General features: G+C 43.6%; 1 protein-coding gene across 1 annotated transcript; it reads right to left on the reverse strand.

Annotated features, from left to right (window-relative positions):
* Positions 1–2,752: 2,752 nt before the first annotated feature.
* Positions 2,753–6,564, reverse strand: NUDT15 (nudix hydrolase 15). The gene is made up of 3 exons (XM_024218895.1): positions 6,364–6,564; positions 5,979–6,175; positions 2,753–5,148 (listed from the first exon to the last, which is right to left on the reverse strand). Exons 1-3 carry the CDS (start codon positions 6,513–6,515, stop codon positions 5,009–5,011), a joined length of 489 nt encoding a protein of 162 aa, XP_024074663.1. The 5' UTR covers positions 6,516–6,564; the 3' UTR covers positions 2,753–5,008.
* Between the last annotated feature and the right edge of the window lie 11,960 nt (positions 6,565–18,524).

Below are 18,524 nucleotides of genomic sequence, written 5' to 3' on the forward strand. Positions count from 1 at the left end.
GTATTGAAACTGTAGTTAATGGATGCCTTTGGGTTTCCAGCTTACTCCAAAAGAAGCAGGTATTTTTTTCAAAACACATGCCAGGGGGCCTCATATAAGATGAATCTTGCTCACAGCTGGCACTTGTCCAGGCATCTTCAATTTTTTACTGATACTTACCTCTCCAACCTTGCCAAATTCAGTTTATGGGTGCACTTCTTAGAGCATGTACGGTGCCACCAAGCATTGGTTAACTCAGTCCTCTGTGGTATTCTCCAAAGATTCAGTTACTAGTCTGTAGTCTTCATCTCCCCATTGATGCTTAAAAATGACGAAGACCAAAGTAAAAATAATATTCCTGGAGGAATTCTGCACCAAAAAATTAAAAATTCTGCACACAATATTTTAAAATCCTTCATATTTTGTCAAAATAACAGTATAATCGCTCCAGTTTCAATTATTTTGGGTAATTTATTTCAAAATACGTGTCAACAAGTATGTAAACAATACAACAACAAAGATTCCCCCAGGAGTAGAGAGTTAGGGAATCCTCTATGACAACCCAGTTCCAGTTGGGGGGTGCTGCATGGGGCCCCCAGACACCTGCACTCCCCTCCCCCAGAGCCCGGCTGTGAGGCATCCCCTGGCCCAGCCACCGGACACCCTAGGCACCCACACCTGTCCTCCCAGAGCCCAGCTACAGGGCCCCCCCGAGCCCAGACACACACCCCCAGAGCCCAGCTGTGGGACACCTCCCTCCCCCCAGCCCAGACATGTGCACCCCCAGAGCCTTTACTCCCCCCAGCTTCTTTACTGTCCTGTTGGGGAACATGGTGTGGTGCGGCCTGGCCCTGCCCTTTCTCAACCTTTGCCAGAGCAGGATCTCCCCAGCCCTCTCCCGTCCCCGGGAAAATGATGAAGTCCGGCAGCCAGAGTGTGCAGAGCCCCTATCCCTGCTGGGCTGAGCACTCCACTCACTGCAAGCTGGGCTCTGCAGCGTCCAGCGGCTTCTACTGGTGGCCAGCAGTTCTTCAGCCCCAATTCTGTAGGGGAAACATGGAATTCTGTGCAAATTCTGCATTGCGTAGTGGCGCAGAATTCCCCCACGAGTAAAATAAGGATGTTGTAATAAGTTACTTGGGGATTGTAATTAACTGTTATGTAAGGTATATTATGTAACTATAGGCTTACCATTTGGGGGTGGATTCCAGTAATTTCTGACTGAAAAATGATGTCTTAGCCAGCACCTCATTACAACTCTTTTGGCTTAATAAACAAAGCTGATAATACCACTCAACTGCTACTTTTTTTTTGTCAGTGATGGCAAATCAACTTGAAGCACCCCCTTCCCTTTATAGTAATGTATAACATTAAAAAAATTAATCCCGTATCATGTTCTGATCACCAACTGATAAATTTAGCCCTCAACTGACAGTACTTTAACTTTGTAAGGGCAGCATGTTTGACATGCCTGTGTTGAGTTTAATTAAAAACAATTTTTAAACATTCTCAAATATATATATTTACATAATTGTTCTAGGTTTGTCATGTTTGTACCATTGTGTTTCTGGAAGAAAGGGCTCTGAATTATATCCAGCTTGACCCACTTCCAATGACACTGTATTATCAAAATTTCCACCAACCAGATGACATGGAGCTGGGAGCCAGGGGGTGCAATAAGTCCCCCCTGCCATGCTGCAGCGGGTGATACCACTGAAGTTATGATTCAGTAGATTTTTACTAAACTAATAATGGCTCCCTTACCTTTCTATCATTAACTTACCCACAGATTTACACATGCTCCAAGACTAAGGTGGGAGATAAGACACCTGTTTAGCCAGCGATAGGTAGAGTAAAGCTAGGCAAAGGAACTAGATCAGCCTTCCTCAAATACACCAGGGGCTTTTCTTGCAGCCACAGCCTCTTGGGCTGTGATATTGGGGGGCAAAGCAGCAACCCCTCACTGTTGCTCCTGGAGGTTGTGGAAGCAGAGGGCTTCTAGGGCTGCAGGCAGGGGTCAAGCCCCGACCCCTCTGGAGACAGCTGGGGCACAACGCTGGAAGAGCAGGCAGCTGGTGAGTTCCCCACCTTCCAAGGGGTCAGGCTTTGGGTTTCATGCCTGGGGTGGAAGGCTCTGGCTGTGGGGCTTCAGGCTCCAGCCCTGGGCTCTGGCTGCATGGAGGCAGGCCCCAGGGTCTGGCTATGCAGTTTCGGGCTCCATCTCCTGGCCACAGGGCTTTGGACATCAGGCTCTGGCTCCCCACTCTCTCCCCCGGGCCCCCCACTCTAATCATCCCTGGCTCCTGCTGTCTCCCCCGACCCACCCATCCAGGGCTTAATTTGTCCCCAGCTTTCCCAGGGCTGAGTAAGTATGCTGTGAAAAGTGATAGTTGTACGTTTGTTTATATCATTTTTAACAACAGACTTACTAGCTAGCAATAAATAAATTACAATAATGTGTATATGTGCATATTTATTTGTTTTTCCTAAAGCTAATCAAGTATTTTAGGAAAAAGTGTGAGAGCAGCCACCAGCAAGCATTGGTGGCCGCACTCTTAGGCACCAAAAAATTTGTCCTGAGAACCCCTGAACTAGATGCAGTCTACATACTCTGTATGTTGTGTGAGTCTGAATGCTGTAAGACAGTTTTGACACATTTCAACTGGACATGTGTTATTTTGTGCCCAACCTTTTACCATGTAGCTCTCTGCTCATTAGCAACGCAGACAAAAAAAAAAAAAAATACTGATGAATTAATCCATAGGTATAAAACATTTATTGCAACATAAAACAAATTTTAAATTAGGCCTGTCCCTTCACATTAGTATTGGGTATCTCCCAGAAACTAAGTTAGTGCTGAATAATTTAATTTAATCTCTTCCTTTATTACCCTTTAGATTGATGGACAGGAGATCTGTCACCTCTTCTGACAGACTTGTTTTTTAACATCTGGATGAGATAATTTCAAACTTCCTACACAGTGTACATGAAGTGTTGCCTTCAGGAAGATAACCTTAAGTAACTTTTTGCAAAGGAAAATAACTCATACACAAATACACTATAGTAAGATAAGTTTCAGTGCGTCTTAAATTGCAAAACTATTTTTAGCAATAAATAATCTTACCACTTTATGGAATGAGCATTTTTTCTACAAGAGGTTACATACAGTTAAGCAGCACATTAAAAAAAATATTTCCCAGTGGGAGATTAGTTATAATCCATTGTGCCTTAACACCTTCCAATCACATGCCATCAACTTAGTAGTAGAAGCAGTAAGAATCTTCTAAGTAAATGGAGCTGACTTTGCTTTGCATATAAAGTATGCAAGTGACTCACATACTTTAATACTGTTCATTTTAAAATTGAGTTTTACCTGAAAATAATTATCAATGCATTTGTCATTCTTCCTCTACATACATTCTATGCAAGTGGTACAACCAATAGTATCACCCTTTCCCCACCCCTCTTTCTGTAAGTATTTTGTGTATATAAAATATACTTTTAAAGATGATGCTTGAAGAGGAAAAACTGAACTAGTTCTATGAAGTTTTATCCAATAGATCTTTAAAATCATAATTAATTCTGAAAAATGCAGTCAATGGAAAAAAAACCCACTGACTTCAGTGGGACCAGGATTTGGCCCAGTCTGAATTCTGATTTATGGGTAAAATATAATGGAAATCTTTAACTCAGTGCATATGAAATCTTGCCTTTTGCAGTGTTACATGCTGCCAATTCATTTACATTTTCTGTGTCAAACCCTTTGGTGATTAGGAGTTATGTGAACACTGTGTAATCATAAGAGGCCATAGCTTTCTGTCCAGTTTAATGGTGGCTGCACTCCTTATCCGAAGAGTGAATTAGTAACAGTCTACCCAGTAGGAGTGGTCATGAACAAGATTTAGAAGTTTTATGGTGTCAGTCAGCTATAGCATTCTAGCACTTCAAATAGTTACAATATACAGCAGCATAATTCACAATAAACACTAAGTGCGCTGTGCTGAAAAGTTCCTATGTTAGAATCATAATTAAGACTCAAAAGAAAGTCATGTCTGCCGCCACTATGCCTTGCTTATTTTATTTTCATGCTAAATGTGATAAATATTTTGAGGTCAATGTGTTTAGCAACATTAAGAATAATACTTTACCATTAACAGTATGCTATTTGCCTTTTTATACACACAACTTTCCTTTGGGAGAAAGATATGCATGGGCATCAAAGGGAGATTAGCAGGATATAAGATTTGTTTGTGTGTTAACATTTTATAGCAGAGTGAACTCTTACTAACAAATCAGGTTTCATACCAAAAAGACTTCCCACTGTGTGGGGTCCTAGAACTTTCACCCATTCCTGTAAGCTAGGATATCTTTTCCCCACCCATTATATTCCTGCTTTTCTCTTCAGCACTTAGCATGCTTCTGCAGCCAGTACAAGACACACTCAGTATGACCCACCCCCCACCCCTCAAAAAACAAAAAAACCCAACTTTCCATGTGGAGGCTGGTGGCATCAACTAAAATAATACAGGCTGGTGTGAGGCTACAGTAAAGGTCTAGAAGTTGTTCTCACAACTATGACTGCAGAGTAGCAGCAAACAAGCCTTCTTTACTTTAAAATGAAAAACAAGAAGCTGAATGAAAGAAAGGGAAACTAAGTTTCTCCTGGGCTTGCTCCTGCAAACCCTTCCCTCATGAATAGTTTTATATGAGTAGTTCCACAGACATCAACGGGACATATATAAAAGTTTATGGGGTAAGACACTAGAGTTCTAACAAATACATAGGATCCTGTAAAATAAGACAGCACGTTTAATCTTTTTACTTTGAGAACATGTCTAACATTGAATGGCTCCAAAAGGAGTCCCATCTATTCCTGGGATACAAGGATGGTGACTGTGACAGAGACTCTAGATGTTAAAGATGGTAAAGCACTGCAACATCTTTCTGACTTTGACATGGACAGAATGCTGGGGGAGGGCACAAGATATCCCTGTCTTTTACACACTATACAATGAATTTACTATGCCATTTAGTGGTGATTTCCTGTGTATCCCCTGAGATGATTAAAGTCTTCTGTAAAAGGACTGTAACCTTGTTCCTTTAAACAGCGTAAAGACCAGAATAGTTGATCTAGTGGAGGAAATTCTTCCCATTTAACCCATTCCCAACCTGTACAAAAGAAAGAGGAAAAAGTGTCAGAGCTGTAAAACAACTAGAGAGGGGCAATACCATCCCAATACATTTACAAGGACAGTGCTAGTGCAGAAATTACATCTGCAACATAAATGTAACATCCTGGACTATAACAATCAGAAAAAATGGCACAAGAAATCCACAGAATGTTCTGAGATATGGGTATCTAGTCCTTTATTCATAGAAAGTGATTCAGGATGGACATAATTTACCCACTCTCCCTTCTGCTTGGCCTATGTTGGCACAGTTCTCTGTTAGGGCTTATAGTTTAGCACAAAGTGAGATGGGATGGGGAGCCTTGCTTTGGATATGATCTTAAATGCAGATCTCCTAAAACTAGAGCTGTGATTTGTACACAGATCTTGGGATGAAGATGGGGACTATGTCAGCAGGCAGACTGCCCGCCTAGGCTACAGTGCTCCTACTTCAGCTGATAGAATTCCATTCTCCAGTGGCACCGAAGCTATTGAGATGGATCATGCCAGGTGACTTTATTTTCCTTTCAGCTGATGAGCTCCCTCCTGCTCAGGATCTCAGGTACCCTGGGAGTATCCGTTTCTGGATCTATTTATGTACGCGGCTGCACGTTGGATCTGGAGTTTGCAGTGGAAATGGAGCAGAGGCGCTACCCCTTTCATGGGGCAATGACTCCCCTTCTGCCGGCTGTGCGGGAAGGAGCCGGTGTAAGGGTCTCCCCGGGGATGCTAACGGCACTAACAGCGGGCCGGGTTCTGGGTGCGCGGAGCTTTTCCCCTACTGCTCTGTGTGTGGGGGAGCGGGGAGCGGGCGGGGATGGCGCCTCTTACTCTCGTTTTTCTCGGGCTCGCGGTTCCTGGGCTCGGGCTCGCGCTCCGTGTCCACCTCCCCCTTCATGAGGATGGTGACGTAGTGGTACCGGTCCGGGGCGCTGACCGCGTTCACCGCCGAGGCGAAGCGCACGTTCTTCAGGTGCAGCGCGGCCTCCTCCAGGGTCTCCCTCTGGGCGCACTGCGCCAGGCTCTCCCTGCGGGCGGGGGAGGGGGCGGTGAGAGCTCTGCGCCGCACGCCCGGGGTGGGAGGGGACACAACACCCCCCACCATCGGCCGTCGCGCTCACTTCACCGCTCGCCTGCCGCGCGACGGCCGACGCTGCGGGACGCCGGGAAGCGCACGCGCGGTGGGGGAAGGGCGGAGATGGCGCGCGACTCCTACCCGAATTCCAGGTGTCCTCCGGGAAGCTGGTAGGTGCCGGCCCCGACGGCGCCTTTCCTCTTGCCCAGGAGGACGCAGTCGGGGTGGGCGGGGCTGGTAATCACCACCCCCACGCCGACCCCGGGACGCACCTGCACCGGGCCACCCTCCATGCTGTCGCCGGCGAGTCACGACCACGTGACCGTCGGGACACCGCCCCCCTTGCCGGTCCCCCGCTCGGAGCCTATGGCGAGCAGTCAGGAAGTGACCTACAGCAAGACTCCTCCAATCCAGAAGGCCCCGATGCCGTTGGAATTTGCCGGCAGTTTCGAAGCTGCGCATGCGCGGAGAACGAGTTTGGAAGTCAATTATTGAAGCGCTCGTGGCGGCTGGGTCCAAGTGCATGCGCAGTAGGGGCAGCGTGAAGCCGCTGGGGAGGGCTGTGTGGGGACGGGGGCGGGGTAAGGTTGCCAACCCCCCGGGATTGGCCGGGAGTCTCCCAGTATCGGCATCGATCTCCAGGTGGCTACTGAAACCGATCTGGGAGATTTTAATAGTCCAGTAAAAGTCTGGTCAGCTGCGCAGCGGGGATAAGGAGATACAGTACCCTACAAACAGTTCTTTTTCTCTCCTGCTGATAAAAGCTCACCTTAACTGATCACTCTCCTTATAGTGTGTATGGTAACACCCATTGTTTCATGTTCTCTGTGTGTGTCTATATCATCCTACTGTATTTTCCACTACATGCATCCGATGAAGTAGGCTGTAGCCCACGAAAGCTTATGCTCAAATAAATTTGTTAGTCTCTAAGGTGCCACAAGTACTCCTGTTCTTTTTGTGGATTACCTGTGTGTGCATAGGAAAGGAAATGTTAACTTCAAAGGATGGGTCAGTGTGTACACAACAAAGAAACAGGCAGTCACATGCTGTGCTCAAAATATTTGACAGCCTGTTTCAGCTGTAAAAGAGAAACCTCAGGCCTCATCCTGCCATCTCTAGTCTGCTGAACTTTAAACTGAGAAAGTTTAAGCCGTGTGACTGAGATCTTCCAAGTAGTTACTTGGAATACCCTGGAAAATGCATGGAATTGGAAAGACTCTACATCTAAGCTGCCATTTGGATTATACCCTTTGGAATGATCCCAGAGAGACTTTTGTGCAAACCACTCAATAACTATCTTATTTTCTTTTATTAACAAATCTTTAGTTAGTTACTAAGGATTGGCTGACAGCATGATATTTGGGCAAGATCTGAAATATATATTGAGTTAGGAGTAAGTGTTTGATCCTTTGGGATTGGTAGAACCTCATGTATGGTGAGTTGGGTTTTCAGTAACCTCTCATCATATAAGATCGGTTTGTCTGAATGGGAACCAAAGGCTGGAATGCCTAAAGGGGTTGTGTTTGGCTTCTTGTTAACCAGTGTAGTGCTACAGAAGCTCTTTTGTTACTGGTTTGGTGTATCTATTTATAGAATAAACCACCAGTTTTTGGGGTGTGCCTGACATGTTTCTTGCAGTCTGCCCTGAGTGTGGCATTCTCAGTATGGTCCATTCTAGGCACCAGTCACAAGGAAGATTATGCTTCAGTTCCTGACTTCAGTGACATTTCAGCAGAGGAGCCTGCTTTATATACCGGGAAGGTGGCATTCTACAGTCAGGGGAAATTGACACTGCCATGTTTTGGTTATCAACAGCCAACTGTCTTCCAAATTTGAAAACATTAGCTTTCAGATACATAAATGCTGTAACAAACACAGCTGATGCTGAGTGTAGCAACTTGCTGTATAATCTTATCCTTTCTGGTTGGAGGCATTCTCTTTCAGAAGACAAACTGAAAAAGCTGGTGTTCCTCTATTTCAATCTTGGAATTTAAAGAGACTTTATGTTAACAAAAAATCCATTGGTTTAGTCTTATTGATGCTTTATTTTATTTATTTATTTTTTACTTACTGTGCTAGTATTTTTATAAGCAGTATGAGAGAAGAACCCAATATAACTGCATAATAATTTTGTTACATTGCATAGTACTTGAGATACAGCATGGACCCAAAGCATTCTTTAATTGTTTTTTGTTTTGCACTGGACTTTGAAAAGATGTGAGTATCTAATTTACTGCAGAAAAAGGGTCATTTTGCTGAAAATTATAAAAACTAATCTCAGTTTAACAAGTCCTTATTTAACAACTTTATTTAGTTTGAAAAATTGCATCTGCTGGGTCACTTTTTGTTCAGGGAATTATAAAGCGCTACAGTGGAGTCTGATAAAATATAAATTTATATAAATAATAAATAAATAAAATAAAATATGCTATATGAATCAAAAATATTTCTAAAGAATGTATATGCAAAGCTGCTGTGCCTTGTTTTTCAACAGCAATACCAAAATATCTACCTTAGAATCATAGAATATCAGGATTGGAAGGGACCTCAGGAGGTCATCTAGTCCAACCCTCTGCTCAAAGCAGGACCAATCCCCAACTAAATCATCCCAGCCAGGGCTTTGTCAAGCCTGACCTTAAAAACCTCAGCCTCAGATCACTCAGCCTCAGATCACTGATTCACCCTCGCAACCTGTTCAGAGTGTCCTATCCAGGAGCTCTAATTATCCTCAGCCCCTGTAAATGGTTCAGGCATAAAAACAAGCATTTTGATCTGTGTCTTCCCATTCCGGAGGCTCTGTGCTGCATGTCACTCACTTCACTGCTGTCATCTGCCATTTTCCTTGTTTTGCCTGCTACTTGCTGATCCCACTAGCTGCTACCAATATTGTGTGACCTCTTGGTCTCCTTCTCCTGGTTAGCACACAAGCAGGCAGAGTTCTTGCAATGATGACACAGACACAAGCTCAGTAAACGGCAGAACTTGTAAGGTCACTGGAACTAGGACTGCTGGGGGTGCAGTAGCACCCCCTGGCTTGAAGTAATAATAGTAGCTGAATGCATGGCTTCCATCATATACAGGTTTTCAGCAGCTCCATTATAAAAATTGTTCCAATGCCCCTGAGAATATGTATTTATTATTGGAAGAGGAGACAGCAGCAGCTCCCCTCCTACTGCTGGTGTCGCTGACTCCAATGCCTTTCACTATTTTGGGGTCTTTCACAGTCTCTCCTGTTGAGATTGTTCCACTTTGTATAAAATACCCATCACCACCTGCTCCTCAGCTGTGTTTTGTAGGGGGACTAATTTGGTAGGCATGCACTTAGGTGGCTTCTGAGAATACCTATGAGATCAGGCCCCATGGGCAAGATAGGCAGGGGAATGCCTATTTGGAGAATTCCAATAGATCTTTAGGTTCTGAGCTGCTTGGCAGCATCAGGACTTAAGTAGCTTTGCACATGCCCACAGGCATAAATTTAGGCACCTACAGGTTTAGGTGGCAGCTGAGCAGGGGTTTTGAGAGTCTAAATTTTGGACTTAGGCTTTTTAAGTGGTAATTGTTAGGAGTCTAAGGACATGGCTACACTTGCAGATGTAGAGTGCCGGGAGTTAGACCAGCCCTCGGAGACCACAGCAGGGAAAATGCTGCAGTGTGCACACTGTCAGCTGCAAGCGCAGTGGCATGGCCACATTAGCAGCTCTTGCAATGCCACAGAGAGCAGTGCATTGTGGTAGCTATCCCAGTGTGCAAGTGGCTGCAGCGTGCTTTTCAAATTGGGGTGGGGTGGGGTGGAGTGTGACAGGGAGTGTGTTGTGTGTATGTGGGAGGAGAGACTGTGTTTTGGGAGGCAGAGAGTGTCAGCATGCTGTCTTGTAAGTTCAGACAGCAGCAGACTCTCCCCCCTACCGCCTCTCTCTCTCTCTCTCTCTCTCACACACACACACACATATGCTTGCCTCTGCAGCAGGAGCATTCCACAGTAATGGTTTGCTTTGTCCTGAGCAGATAAGCATGCCAGCTGTCAGAAACGGAGCTTTGAAAGGGGATATCCGCATGCCTGCAGCTGAGTTCAAAACAATGACGAGAGTGGCCAGTTGACTTCAAAGGATTATGGGACATTTCCAGAGGCCAATTGCAGCTCAGTAATGCAGCACGTTGTCCACACTGACACCTGGGCGTTTCAGCTGGGGTGCAGCAAGCTTTATACTTCTTGTGGAGGTGTATTACCAGGAGTGCTCCAGCTGCAGAGTCCAGGCGCTCTATGTGCCTCGCCAGTGAGGATAGCTCAGGAGTTAGGGCGCCCAGGGCTGATTTAATGCGCTCTAACTTGCAAGTGTAGCCAAGGCCTAAATTTCTTTATGGCACTAGCCTTGGATACTTAGATATTTGGGTGGTCACTTTTATATAACTAGGCCCAATTGAAGTCAACAGGAGCTGTGAATGCACCCAGAGTTAGAGGCCACTAGAGAAAATAATCAGGCATACGATAACATGTTCAAGGTAATACAGTGAGTTCCTGGCAGGAGGATTCCCAACTCCCAATCCACTGTTCTTTAGAGTTAAAGGATGGCTGTTAGTTGGGATGGTAACAGGATAGTTTCTTATTCTTCAGGAAACCTACGATTGCAATTGGATTCAGATTTTTCCCCACACCAAGCTGTAGATCATAATGAGGACAGGATATGTTACTCTTTTGGAGGAGATATACTAAGAAAATATCATGTTAGAATGATTCTGAAATGTACTTTTACACAGATTTCATTTAACAATGTATCCAATTGTTCCCTTTAAAGTAGATCATGTTGAAGTTCTTGGAAATATGCCTCAAATTTATTTTTATCTTTCACATTCTTTCTGTTTTTTAAGGCTATCTGTAACCCTCTTGAGAATATTCCCAAAATTTGTCCTTACCTTGACCCAGTCTCTGCTAAAATCTTTTTCCCTGCATTAGTCATTTCCCGTCTTTGCTGTTGCAATACCTTTTATAGACTTCATAAATCTCTATTTTCTTACCTACAAGGATTCAGAATGCTGTCTCAGCACTGCTCTCTTGCTCTGGGAAGTTGGATAATATAATCTCCATCCTCTGTTCTTTTTTTACTGGCTTCTGAGCTGCTCAGAATCCAATTAACATTTTCTTTCTTTATTTTGCAAAACTTTCTGTAGGCTCATTTCAGCCATGTGATATATCCATCTACTCCTTCTCTTCACTACTAATTTAGACCTGCTCCTAGCCTCCTCTTTTTGACCTGTTCACTTGTGTAGCTCTCTCCGTTTAAAACTCCTTCTTCCCTAACCTCAAGCTTTTGGGAGATTTTTGAACCCCTAAGGCAGTGGTTCCCAAACTTGTTCCGCCGCTTGTGCAGGGAAAGCCCCTGGCGGGCCGGGCCAGTTTGTTTATCTGCCGCGTCCACAGGTTCGGCCAATCACGGCTCTCAGTGGCCATGGTTCGCTGCTCCAGGCCAATGGGAGCTGCTGGAAGCAGCGTGGGCCGAGGGACGTACTGGCCGCCGCTTCCAGCAGCTCCCATTGGCCTGGAGAAGCGAACCGCAGCTACTGGGAGCCGTGATTGGCCGAACCTGTGGACGCGGCAGATAAACAAACTGGCCCGGCCCGCCAGGGGCTTTTCCTGCACGAGTGGCGGAACAAGTTTGGGAACCACTGCCTTATGGACTGACTCTAAACCTCTATACTTTTGATGGTATAGAAGCCCTGAATGTTACTGGTTCCATGGTTGCAAGCAGTACAACTGTGAAAGTGGATAAACTAGTAGAGGGTAAATATAGAGTCCAGGCAAACCACAAAAAAGACAGTGCTTCAGACCTTCTCTTCTGCAGAGTAGGAATATTTATTAATATTTAAAAGAGATGTCCATATGAGTGTCATACATGTCAACAACGAGGAAAACCTCCATTTCCTATTGCACACAGGTATATAAAACTCTTTCTCTCCTCCAAGACATTAAATCTATCTATAAAACCTTCCTTTTCTCTTTAATTGATGAGTGACTGTCTGTGAAATGTCTTGTGATTGTGTGTGTGAAGAATACCATATGAAAATACAAAATATTTTATTGGTTGAATCTGCTCTCTTCAGTTTTTTTGTCTAGTTATTTTATGGGTATTGCACAGAGCTTTGTGACAAGTAAGAACATAAAAACATAAGACTGGCCATACTGGATCAGAGCAGTGGTCCATCTAGCCCAGTATCCTGTCTTCCATATAATTAATGTTGCCTACTACTTTCTATTAAAAGTCCCTCTTTTCAGTTGCTTATAACTTTACCACACTATAACCATTTGCACAATTTTTTTCCATGTGTGCTCTCTGCCTCAGGTTGAATTGTTTTGGAAACAATTCAGCTGTTTTCAAAAATAAAATTCAGGAAATATAGATAATTTTGCTTTAGTGACCCCAGGGTTTGGAGTGGGAACTTTAAATTGGGCAAGGAGGTGGTCCTGGAGTCAAAGAATGAAAATCTACCCAGATTTGCTGTATAAAACACTGAAACTCACTATATGCACATGTTCAGTATAGGTTTTGAGAAGCTGTTCACTAAAATGTCTTGAGCATTCCATTCCCAGCAAAGACTGCTCCGGTATCACGGAGCTCCATAATACACCAGTCACAGCCTGCGCCCAGGCACAGAGCTAGAATTCCAGTGGAGGAGACAAAATAACAGCAAAGTAGCCTCTGTTACTCCTTTGGCTTAGGGTAAGACAAGGTTTAACGTAAGGGGAAGCTGGGAAGGTGCAGTTTCCCATTCTGTTAATGGGGGTCAATATGATTCCACATTATGGAATCTGTTTTTTCAGTTTGCTTTTTAAAAAAACTACAGAATTACATTAACAATGTAGGTTTAAAGAACATTAAGTTTATAAAGTCATAACTCAGTATTTACAAAATGCCAATATTAAGGTTGCTTATGCCCTATAGTTTGGTCTCCTTGTGTTTATGCCAGGCCTTAAGGAGTGGGCCCTAATTTAGACAGTGAACACATCAATTATCACAACCTGGTGGGGGCTGGGATGGAGTGGGATGACAAAAGGCAAGAAGGAAATATTAACTATTTGTGCTACTTGCCATAATTTTTTAGAGTTTATGAAATTTATAAATTTTTGCAATAATAAAGGAAAAAACAATGGGAAAACACATTTTTCCCCAACTCTTTAAAAAACCACAAAAATAAAATTAAATATATCAGTCTTTATTATATTGCTGTGTCTGTTGCTTGGTAGTAGCGGATAGAGGTTTTAGTCATTTCCCTGTTCCATGCCTTAGTTTCCCCATCTGTAAAATGGAGATAATGAGAGTGCTGTCCTTTGTAAAGTGCTTTGAGATTCATGGATGAAAAGCAAGGAGACAGATCATGGTAAAATTGCTGGTCCCTAGAGTAATTGGATTTAAAAAAATTATTAAAGCTAATGTTAAAAAAATTATGTAATACATAGGTTGAGAAAAGAGTGTCTGTACATCTGGGTATGTAATAAAGCAGCTTTTAGTCTGAAAATTGTCCAGGTTTTGGAAGTTTGGTGTTGATGGAGAAACTGATGCTCAGATTATGGGGGGCATCAAGAAAATATAAGGAAAAAGCCTGTCCATCTTTAACTGAAATAGGGGCAGTTATATAGGCCTCACTTGACATAAGCAACTTGCCTCATCTCTTAGTGGGCATAATTGGGAAGGGGGATGGAAGGTTAAGTTGTAATTGTAAACAGGGGCTTGACAAACAGTATGCTGGAGTCAGGATGTTTGTGCTCGCTAAGATAAGCAGCAACACCTTGATACTAGAGACTATGGACAAGAAAAACCTGGAATGTAAAGATCAGGCTCCATGTGAAGAGCACATGGATAGAGCATGATGTACAGGGATTGGTTCCTGCAAATAACCAATCCAGTCCAAAAATGTGTGGTGTAATGTATAACAAATGCAATGTAATATGTAAATGTATTTAAAGGAAGAGGTCTGTTTAACTTTGGATGTGTGGTATGCCCAGTAACCACCCCCTATGCTTGAGTCTGATCAACTCAGCGTAGCTTTGCTGTATGCCAAATAAAGGAACCTGAATGATGAAATCCAGAGTCAAACTGAGTGTTTTGGATCCTAGAGAACTTGATGGCGTGTTCTCCCAGAACTGGACAAGGTGTTCTGGATAAGCTGAATGGAAAAGGTCTTGGAGGGAATCCCAATAATGTATGAATCACTTATGCCGAAGAGTCTCCATATAGTGCAAAAGAAACTTTACAAAAGTTAGCCTAGTTATTTTACCTTTGCTTATGTCCTGACTTTAGCTTTGTTACAATTTTATGTTCTATGTAATTCTCTACAATCCTAGTTTTATATTAAGAGTTCAGGCAATAGTTCTTCATATCCTTTTCATATCAGAAAGCTGTGAGAATTCCTACATCATATACTTTCTTATTATAGAAAATCCTTTCCTTTAATATTGTAATTTACAAAGGGCTCAGTTAAGCAAAAAGTCTGACTTCTATAACCTTCATTGACTCTCACAAACTCCTATCCTCTTCTAAGGACCAGAATAATCCTTTTGTATGAATTTGTTTGAATTTCTGCCTCTGGTTACACTATCAGGACTGCCTTGCAACAAAACGTCCTCTGACCCCCAAAGTGGTCAAACTCGATGATTGTTCCTCGAGTATAATGATGTGCACACAGTGGAGAGCTCGCAGAGACTGACTGATTGCACCACTGCAGCTGTACAGTGTTAAAGAGGAATGCTGTCCCGTAATTGTATGGTCAGAATGAGCTTGGGCTGGGAGACAGAACTGCTGAGTTTTATCTTCTGCTCTGCTGCTATCTTACTACATGAACCTGGGCAAGTCACGTGCAATCGAATTTTCAAAGGCCTCCCCTGGGTGCTCTACAGAGGATTTGGCCAGCCACTTTTGTGTGCTCACTAAAGGGGAATTATCGAAGCAGAATGTGGGCAGTGCTTGGTCTTTGAAAATATGTTTTTAGTATTGCTTTCCCAAGATACCTGAATATCTGAGTTCAGGTGGGTGCCTGGCCACTGGGATTTTCAGAACTTCACTGTCATATAATGCTGCACACTTCAGTTACTGCAATTCTCTCTTGCAAATGTGAACCTCTGAGCCTGTTAAGAGGTTTATTCCATCTCATATTCAGCTGGCTCTCTAATAATGTGCAGTACTTCTGTCTTCTCTGTATCTCCATTTTCTTTTCTTTTTTCCATCTGTGTGACTTGTGGCTTGGCTTTTTCCTCCTCCTCCTTGGTTTTAGGGCTGCCCTTTCACTCCTTCTTTTCTTTTCTCCATGTACTGCCCCATGTGACACACTGTACCCCATCTAACATCCTGCACCGCGTGTTCACTTTTATATGCCTATGATATATTTTGTACAAAATATACCTTCTGAGCTATCATTTGAAAACTCATAATCTTCTGAACATCATTGTTCTGTTAAAATGTGTGTAACAACTGTGTGTATAAAGCTGTGAGATTTTACTATATGTTTGTTACTGAGATATGTTGTAATTCTGAAGAACGCCCACAGACTAGCTCATCAGAGAAAAAAAAAAAAAAAAAAAAAGACTGACCACAGGTGTTAGAAAATTATTAACTGCTGAAACAACCCTTCACAAGAAGAGGAAACTTTAAATAAAGAATTTACACATCATCTCCGAGACGGCTCAAACTTCATGTACACAGGAGGGGTAAACAAGAAATTTATAATTCACCTGAAAGATGTTTTGAATCTTACGTACAGAGGGGACTGGTTTGTCTACACCCCTGCTGGGGGTAATCTTCAAAGAGGGGGAAAAGGTATAAGAATGGAAAACTCACACACACAAATTACCTCTTTCCTCTCCATCTTTGCTCATAGAATCATAGGGCTGGAAGGGACCTAGAGAGGTCATCTAGTCTACTCCCCTGCACTCAAGGCAGGACTACGCATTATCTGGACCAGGGGTCGGCAACCTCTGGCACGTGGCTTGCCAGAGTAAGCACCCTGGCGGGCCGGGCCAGTTTGTTTATCTGCCGCATTGGCAGGTTCGGTCGATCGCGGCTCCCACTGGCCACGGTTTGCCGTCCCAGGCCAATGGGGGCGGTGGGAAGTGGCGCGGGCAAGGGATGTGCTGGCTGCGGCTTCCCGCCGCCCCCATTGGCCTGGGACGGTGAACCGCGGCCAGTGGGAGCCGCGATCGGCCAAACCTGCCAACGCGGCAGGTAAACAAACTGGCCCGGCCAGCCAGGGTGCTTACCCTGGTGAGCCGCGTGCCAGAGGTTGCCGACCCCTGATCTAGACCATCCCTGACTGGTGTTTGTCTAACCTGCTCTTAAAAATCTTCAGTGACGGAGATTCCACAACCTCCTTAGGCAATTTATTCCAGTGTTTAACTACCCTGACAGGAAGTTTTTCCTCATGTCCAGCCTAAACCACCTTGCTGCAATTTAAGCCCATTGTTTCTTGTCCTATCCTCAGAGATTAAAGAGAACAATTTTTCTCCCTCCTCTTTGTGATAACCTTTTATGTACTTGAAAACTGTTGTTATGTCCCCCTCTGTCTTCTTCAGACTAAACAAACCCAATTTTTAAAATCTTCCCTCTTAGGTCATGTTTTCTAGTCCTTTAATCATTTTTGTTGCTCTTCTCGGGACTTTCTCCAATTTCTCCACATCTTTCCTGACATGTGGCACCCAGAACTGGACACAATACTCCAGTTGAGGCCTAATCAGCATGGAATAGAGCCGAAGAATTACTTATGGTGTTTTGCTTACAACACTCCTGCTAATTCATCCCAGAATGATGGTTGCCTTTTTTCCCAACAATGTTACACTGTTGATTCATATTTAGCTTGTGATCCACTATGACCCCCAGATCCCTTTATGCAGTACTCCTTCCTAGGCAGTCATTTCCCATTTTGTGTGTGTTCAACTGATTGTTCCTTCCTAAGTGGAGTACTTTGCATTTGTACTTATTGAGTTTCATCCTATTTACTTCAGACCATTTCTCCAGTTTGTCCAGATCATTTTGGATTTTATTCCTATCCTCCAAAGCACTTGCAACCCCTCCCAGCTTGGTATTGTCTGCAAACTTTATAAGTGTGCTCTCCATACCATTATCTAAATCATTGGTGAAGATATGGAACAGAACCGGACCCAGAACTGATATCTGCAGGACTCCACCTGCTATGCCCTTCCAACCTGACTGTGAACCACTGATTACTCTCTGTGAGTGGTTTTCCAACCAGTTATGCACCCACCTTATAATAGCTCTATCTAGGTTGTACTTCCTTAGTTTGTTTATGAGACGGTCATGCGAGACAGTATCAAAAACTTTACTAAAGTCAAGATATACCATATCTACCACTTTCCCTCCAGCCACAAGGCTTATTACTCTGTCAAATAAAGCCATTAGGTTGGCTTGACACAATTTGTTCTCGACAAATCCATGCTGACCACTGTTACTAATCACTGTCACTAATACTAATGGGGGCTGCGGGAAGCAGCGAGGGCTGAGGGATGTGCTGGCCACCACCGCTTCCTGCCTCCCCCATTGGCCTGGAGCCAGTGGGAGCCACGATTGGCCGAACCTGTGGACGCGGCAGGTTAACAAACTGGCCTGGCCCACCAGGGTGCTTACCTTGGTGAGCCACGTGCCAAAGGTTGCTGATCCCTGATATAAAGTAAGCACTGTACACTTTGCATTCTGTGTTATAATTGAAATCAATATATTTAAAAATATGGAAAACATCCAAAAATATTTAAATGTTATTCTATTATTGTTTAACAGTATGATTAATCATGTGATTAATCGCTTGACAGCCCTATTTTATTCCTTACCTCTCCCCATAATGGGGTACCATATCCAGCAGCCTCCCTATATAAGTTGCTCTTGCACTTCTGAGATAAGACTTGAAGCTGTAAGGAACAGATGCCAGATGGGGAGTGACTTACAAGAGATTGGTGATGGGGAAGCATGGTGCATAGAGAGGGGTTATGGGGGAAGGGTTGATAGATATGGGAGGAGTAGCTTTGGAAGGATTGATAGATTTTGGTGGGGAAAGAGTATGGCACTGATTGGTTTTTGCAGGGAAGAAGAGTATTTTACCAAAGAAATATCATATGTATTACTGAAGTGGAAAATTTTTGATGGTCCCTTGCTGAAATTTTGGCAACACATTAGTGTCACAGGAACAAGTACATCCATATAGAACCATTCTTTGAGCTTCTGAAAGTACCAGTTGCATCCTAGCATTCCACTGAGTTCAACAAAATGTTAATGGATAATGACAGCACATCAGGAACAGTAGATGGCCAG

This window comes from Terrapene carolina, unplaced genomic scaffold, assembly GCF_002925995.2.
Source record: "Terrapene carolina triunguis isolate 2854851 unplaced genomic scaffold, T_m_triunguis-2.0 Scaffold16, whole genome shotgun sequence".
NCBI classification, from domain to species: domain Eukaryota; kingdom Metazoa; phylum Chordata; order Testudines; family Emydidae; genus Terrapene; species Terrapene triunguis.